The sequence below is a fragment of the Haliotis rufescens genome, unplaced genomic scaffold, assembly GCF_023055435.1.
Source record: "Haliotis rufescens isolate VD_foot unplaced genomic scaffold, xgHalRufe1.0.p SCAF_63, whole genome shotgun sequence".
Classification (NCBI taxonomy): Eukaryota; Metazoa; Mollusca; class Gastropoda; order Lepetellida; family Haliotidae; genus Haliotis; species Haliotis rufescens.
In genome coordinates, this window is record NW_025964354.1 from 2,080,581 (window position 1) to 2,087,770 (window position 7,190).

A 7,190-nucleotide genomic window follows, 5' to 3' on the forward strand; every position below is an offset into this window, starting at 1 on the left:
GTTTGGGAAGAGACAGTGACGTTCTGATGTTAACTCCTGACTGTAAGTGTATAACTATAGATTAACATATGCGCATCTGTATGTGGTGGTGGTACTTGTTGAGTGAGTGAGTGAGTTGGGTTTAACGCCGCTTTTAACAGTATTCCAGTTATACAGGTGTACACCCTGGCCTTTCCACAACCGACCTTCACCTGGTTTAAACAGAATGGAGGTAATGCAGAACCTGTCGACCTGTCAAAATGGCGCCAGTATGACGAGGCCGTGACGTCATATATTGTCACAGATATTGTTGAAGAGACGGATTATGGAGTGTATTATGTAAACGTCACAAACACACTTGGAAGATTCCGAATGCAATTTCAACTTGGAAAGAAAGGTGGGTTTGAACTAAATAATTGAACTAACTGAAACAAAATATATCTTTGACTGAAATAACACAAACACGCACCATTATAGTAATTCATTATCATGTGATCATGTTTCCTTATTGAATCTATGGTATTTTCTTTATCTTTACATACAGCACCACTTTCTGTACCGGAGAACTTCCAGTGTCAAAACAAAGCCGGCAGCTACATCCTTCAGTGGACACCGGGTGTTGATGATGAGACAAGAGGCGTAGGGTTCCTGGTTGAACAAAGACTGCCACAGGCTAACTGGACCACAGTCTCCGCCACTGTTGCAAGTGATGGTATGATGAGACAGGTGCAGCTACCTGAGTCTGGAGACAGGACAGTCTTCTTCAGGCTCTATGCTGCAGAGGGCGCTGCAAGGACGTCACCAGTGACAGCGTCATGTACAGCATTCACTGCTGCAGTCGACAATGGTATGTCAGACCGATACTATATTTCACTGTTCATTGTATGAATATGTTTGTGCTCACTTTTATAACTTTTTAACTTTTTTTTCAATAAACATATCCTTAATGTTTCAGAGATCGTAGAAAGATGATTATCAAACTTCATTACGCATTAATCGTTGTTGAAGTTTTCATTTCCTTCCATGGTTTGATGATACAATGACGCAGGTACAATATGATGCACGTCAAGATCAGATAGACAAAGTGAAAATATTTTATTGCTCTTACCTGGACGTTCACCATTCAATTTCCTCTGTGTGTAATTCACACTATTACTATTACTTACGATAGGCATGGATGCTTCTAAAATTTGACCTTGTTTCGAAAGATGAAGCTATCTAAACTAACATCCCTTTCTCTGTGTTCAGGTGAGCTATCGTTCGGGGCAGGTGTGGGCGTTGGCCTTGCTGTTTCAGTAGCTGCTGCAGCAGTGTGCCTGGCCGTAGTTTGTATCTGCAGAAAGAAGCGACTGTCACTAAGGAATGGTATGTATACATGGCTTATCAGGATAGGAGATACACGTTTCCCTGAGACAAAGCACTAGCTCAGTTTATATTGCCACATGATACGAATGACAGTTCACTCAGACGACTCTCGAAATATGAGCAAACACACAACATGAACAAAACTATGTTGCTGATGTTGCTTAACAATGCTGTTGAAGGTTGTCTGAGGAAGCGCATCAGTAGTGTTCGTGGCAAGTTCATTCTACAGCTGTACATAATGTGAGCATTCGTCTAAATCTACCACATCAACACTAAAGCTATAAACGATGCATGGTAATAGGAGGGTAAGAACCTAAGACGTGGATGATGATGAAAGTGAAGCCCAACTCCAAAGAACTTTAACTGAGAAAGAGATACCAGTTTGACAAAGTCAGAGACCTAATCCTGATACCATGTTTAACATGTTTGTGATATTTGAAAATGGATACTAGGGTACCAGCCTGATATTGGTATCGGCTTGTCATTATGACATAACTCTTGCATTATTAGTGAGTGAGTGGACAGGTTCTTTAAGACGCATCAGCAATATACCAGGTATTTGCGACAAAGTATGGACAATAAGTGGACCACTTCGTATAAAGTTCAACCAATTTCATCACTCCCCTAACTGCAGTCATGTGGTGTTCAAGACGTACAAACTGAAAAGGAATGTACTACACCAGAAAATGTGTGAGATGGACTTTACCATAACAGGATGTACACCATGACAGGACACAGATTTATACAGTTTGTACATCGGTTTTTTGATTCATACCTCAATGAACCGGAAAAAATACAGTCAATGTTTGAATGCACACAAGATACCGAACTATCGGCTCACATTACTTTTATACTGCCAACCAAGAATATTCTTCAAGATCTAGCACCAACAACAAATGAGGATGGGATGGTCAACTGAACACAAGATCTCTTTGGAGAAATAGCTGGAAGGTGATCAGGAAGAGGATGGAAGATGTCTGAAGCTGTGACGTTGGGGAATGTTTTTTCAGGCAACTTCTGTGGTTAAGATAACATCCATACAGCATTTCTCATGGGCGAGACTTGCAGTAAAATCAGTCCTCGCTTAGAGTTAATAACTGTGTCTGCACACATTTGGCAACTCATGTAGAAACAACTTGACACCAATAGTGATAGTGTCGCTTGGGTTTCTATCCATGTAATAATTGGTCACCATATGCTCATCTAATTTCACTGACGTGGTTTGATGGGATATTCCATTAAAACAATTATTTACTTGTGTTAAATTAAATGCACCTTATTGTAATATAATGTTGGATCGAAATGAAATTTGTCAGTTAAGGACAAGTTCATTCTTTTATTTGACAAAATAAGCATTGTACACATACAATACTAGTTTTGTTGCTGACCAGTTGAAATGCACATATATCTAAGTCTGTATTTCATTACTCAAACGATTTCTTTACAATGTACTAATTATACCTGTATTTTGAGTTGGCCTATATATTTCATCCTTTTGTAAGGAGTGGTTAGAATGATATGAAACAGAAAATGTAACCACACATGCACCACACTATTGATACACTATTGATGACTGGGATGATTTGATCACGCAATAATTGTTACGAACATGACACGGGTACAAGCTGTTACAGTGTGGGAGATCTGTGTTTCCAGATCCGTCGAGGCAGAAGGAAGAGGAATCTGTGTAAGTACTTTTGGCTCTTGCTATACTTAAAATAAGTGAGTACTTAAACATGTTGATGCTGAATTGAAAGCGAAACAGATGTGTAGTTCATTGTACCCTGTTATTACTGTATCAGGGTAGACTATATCATTTGTGATAAAACGTAATTCACAGAGGAAAGTTAATTCATGTTATATGGACACACACAATAGAATGTCCTGCTATGTGACGCTACTGTTTCTATACAGATATCATGAGGTAGCTGCATCTACCGTGACAACTCAGCACAGTCGCCAGCAACATCGTCAGTCAGGTAAAACAAGGATTATAGACTGGACATAAGTCACATTCTTGTTTACTGGACCCGAAAAAAACACAATATTGACTGTGGAAGAAGACCACGGTGGATGTTGTTTTGTTCGGGTTCATAAAACATGTAGTGGCATAAAATATAATTGTTTATTATATAAGAAAGCGACAAAGGCACATTCAAAATAGGCTTTGGGTCGCTTCTGTCGAATGACACGTGACCGCTCCTTGGCAAATGAAATGGCTTAATTTCAGGTACATAAAGAAAGGAGGTATATATCCAATTGTTGTCCTTATAATTTGGATTTCACGAAAAAAAGGTTGTAAAAGTTTATCTCATTATAATTATTTGTATTTGTGATGCATATCTTCCTTGGTGTCTGATATTTCCAGTTAGCATACTTATTTAAAAAGTAAGGGTTCACAAGTTCCAGTTACCACAGAGAATCTGACTCGACTGTCAAGATACTTATTGATGTATGGTTTCAAATACAAGGGGCTGCTGAGAACGCGGATGTTTCCACCTGGTTATCGTCGATTGTTTCAGTTCCATGCATATCGTATGTCCTTGTTTCATGAAATATTGAGGTCACAAGGAGGATAAACACCATTATTGTTTATTGCGAGCTCAATCTTGTCACAAATAGGTTTACTGTGCATGGTTTGTACTTTGGGCGACCACAGGATGATGTGTAATAATACCATTACAGGTGCGGGGACATCTGTCAACACTTACGACGCCCTCACATCAAACAGGGACACGCCAACAGAAGCACCAGCTTACGAGAAACTAGAGAAACAGTACGTGAACATGGCGGTGTCTGCTGATGATGAGACCTAACTGCAATCATCAAAACAGAGTACAGTGAACGAATGACAAAGCAGCACATTCAATATGTCTCATTATACGTCTTCCATGAGGTCTTGGCTTACATCAGTGGGTTGGCTCTATCTTTCTATTTGAAAGCGTCTGAGACGCAATCATTCGAAGTGCCGAGTTACGTCCCTTAGGTGTGCCAGACACCCGTGATCGTGTGTATCTCAGATCCGTTGTGGATACCCTTCGTAGCTTTTCCGCACTGTACCAGTGCTCGTGGGTTTCATCAAATCAGTTTTCCTCCCACACCAAGCGTTAACGCCATTTATAACTGAAGAATTCCTACACAGATGCGTTAAACTTATTACCCAATACGAGCTACAATCGCTAAGCAACCAAACTGCACACACACACGGCTTTTTCTTAAACTATATTTGATTTCAGAGATGTACATTGTTTCCCCAAAGCAATCTTATTTTTAGAAGCTTATAGATATTTACATGTATATACATATACATATTTTTAAAGACAGGTTAAGAGAGATTATGTATTCTCTGAGGATGGTTAGATATAGCTGTAGTCACTAAAGCGCTGTGCAGTAGGGAACAATACGGCGGGTTTCACAAACACACATGCCACGACATAGTATACACATGAAGCCTCATAGTAGACTTGACGTACGTTTGAAGCGCTAGCTTATTTTCCAATCTTGTGTGCGGAATTATCGTTATGATATTGAGGGGCAGCACTACCCAATCGTCACTCAGTATTCGATGTAAATCTGCATTTCTTGGGAGTACCATAAAAATGGGAGCTACGGTTCGAATACCAGATTCGCCCTCTTTATAATTCTAGGTTTGTCAGCATTATACCCATGCTCGTGAGTTTCACCAGAGATGACTAGCTCTGATAATAATACTCACCAAAGCACTGTTAGCTAACTCACTCAGCTAAACAATTGTTCAACAAACTGTATACGCTCAAAATATAAATATGATTTTGAAAATGTACATTATTATCAGTCTTACTTCTTTCATTTGGAGCCTCTTGATATCCGTTAGCTGTTGCGACAAGAAGATTATGATAATACCTGACACAAGCTGTGACAATCAACTCACAGAGCCTATGCCACGATCCAAATGTTTCCCACCATTGGAAACATCATTGCTGACAGTGATGACATGGGTTTTTCCCCAAAATGCAATAAGCACTGTGTGTATCTTCTGGAGAAAACTGTTGTTTCCGTGATTGCCTGCATCGTCAAGCGGAATGTCAGGGGTATCAAAAGATAATAAAATGATAGTTCTTGTTGTTACCCTGCCTGGCACTCGGCATTAAGGAGATACAGTACAATTTGTCTGAGTTGGGTATCTCTACACACCATTACTGTATAACTGGCATAAGTCTAGACTCGTACAAGCAGCGACACATACACATACATCCACGTCGCTTTGCAGTGCAATGATAATGAAAGTCTTTTCAAACCCCATTTCATCTCCCCTTTGTTTGGCAACGGTCGCAGTTTTAACAGCTGGTTATTTATCATTCTTTATTCTTCAGGGAAAGTGAGTGTTATGTTTTTATGCCACTTTCAGCTATATTCCAGCAATGATGAATGACTTATACATGTACAAATTCTCCAGCCCCAAAGCTGGAAACATAAAGAATTTCACGGAAGTGTCTCTGATATCAAATATATCAACACAATTCTTACAAGAGAAAAAATTCCAAGGCTTGAGCGATGATAAAGACAGGAGGTATTTATCATCCAAAATCACAGTCATGGTATGAGACAATAGATCCATTGAGTTCATTATGTTCATTATGAAAAACACACAGAATATATTAAATAGATTTCAATATAATTATTTAAATAGTATCTACAGGTTTCCAGATCATCTATGCACAGAACAGAATCAGAATTTATCACATTATTAACCATTCACCCAGTGATTATACATATCGATAAATAACATATACATGTATATGTACAAATATAACATATATTTTCCAGTATCATTACATAACATTCCCCCAAGACTGGAAACATTAAGAATCTCACCGGAGTGTCTTTTGACATCAAATATATCAACACAGGTCTTTAAAGTGTAAAATTCCAGAATTGAGTGATGGTAAAGACAGGTGGGTGAGTGAGTGAGTGAGTTCGGTTTTACGCCGCTTTTAGCAATATTCCAGCAATATCACGGCGGGGGACACCAGAAATGGGCTTCACACATTGTACCCATGTCGGGAATCGAACTCGGGTCTTCGGCGTGACGAGTGAACGCTTTAACCACTAGGCTACCCGACCGCCCCCCAGGTGGGTGAGATTTTATTTATCATCCAAAATCATTCTTCCAACTTTTACATTTTGTAAACAGTAATAATTAACTACTGTCTTGAGTGTTGAAAATACAGTTAACCATCTTCAGTAGCAGAGAGTATTGATGTCATTTGATTGTGATGTCCATTCAACTGAAGATTTTACAATAGTCTGTTTTGAAAAATGTACATACAAGATCAAATTTTCACTCAACCCTCCTTGGTTAAACAATCATTTCATCAACATGAAACAAACTAATGTGTCATGATTTATGTTTATTTGAGTCGTATCAAGACACTTTTGCTTAACAATAACTATTTCAGTCAACATTGTCATACAATGAAGCAAATAAATTCAACTGTGAGTATTGAACTTTCCACAATAATGTTTGCGCTCGTCGAAAGAGAGGATCAAGTGTATATGACACCAAATTAAAAATGCATTATCGGCCATACCACGTATGCTAACTGCGTCCGATGACTTTAATGGTAGTGTAGCCGGGTGGTGGTGCTAACTTATAACCCCCTAGTATTCATTCTATACATAAATACATATATACATACATATATACATGTTCATCTATTATCACCATCACATCATTCTGTGTTCAGTATATGTTGTCCTTGTCTGCAGTTGAATGTCAGCCAACTAACATCAACCCTGATACCCTTATGCAGCCTCTGTGATTTCTCCAGCTTCACCTGGACTTGTTATGCAATATTTCATCAAAG

At 38.9% G+C, this 7,190-nt stretch overlaps 2 protein-coding genes across 2 annotated transcripts in view; both read left to right on the forward strand.

Annotated features, from left to right (window-relative positions):
• LOC124150180 (contactin-4-like) overlaps positions 1 to 1,344 on the forward strand; it is a 24,283-nt gene extending 22,939 nt beyond the window's left edge. The window contains exon 4 of the mRNA XM_048386966.1: positions 1,228 to 1,344. The gene's annotated coding sequence lies outside the window, so the exon portion shown is untranslated. The remainder of the gene's footprint in view (positions 1 to 1,227) is intronic.
• Positions 1 to 5,146, forward strand: part of LOC124150176 (hemicentin-2-like) — a 17,819-nt gene extending 12,673 nt beyond the window's left edge. The window contains exons 10-11 of the mRNA XM_048386961.1: positions 3,259 to 3,323; positions 4,030 to 5,146. Of these exons, the coding sequence (XP_048242918.1) occupies positions 3,259 to 3,323; positions 4,030 to 4,160 (196 nt within the window). The 3' untranslated portion in view covers positions 4,161 to 5,146. The remainder of the gene's footprint in view (positions 1 to 3,258; positions 3,324 to 4,029) is intronic.
• Positions 5,147 to 7,190: the final 2,044 nt, after the last annotated feature.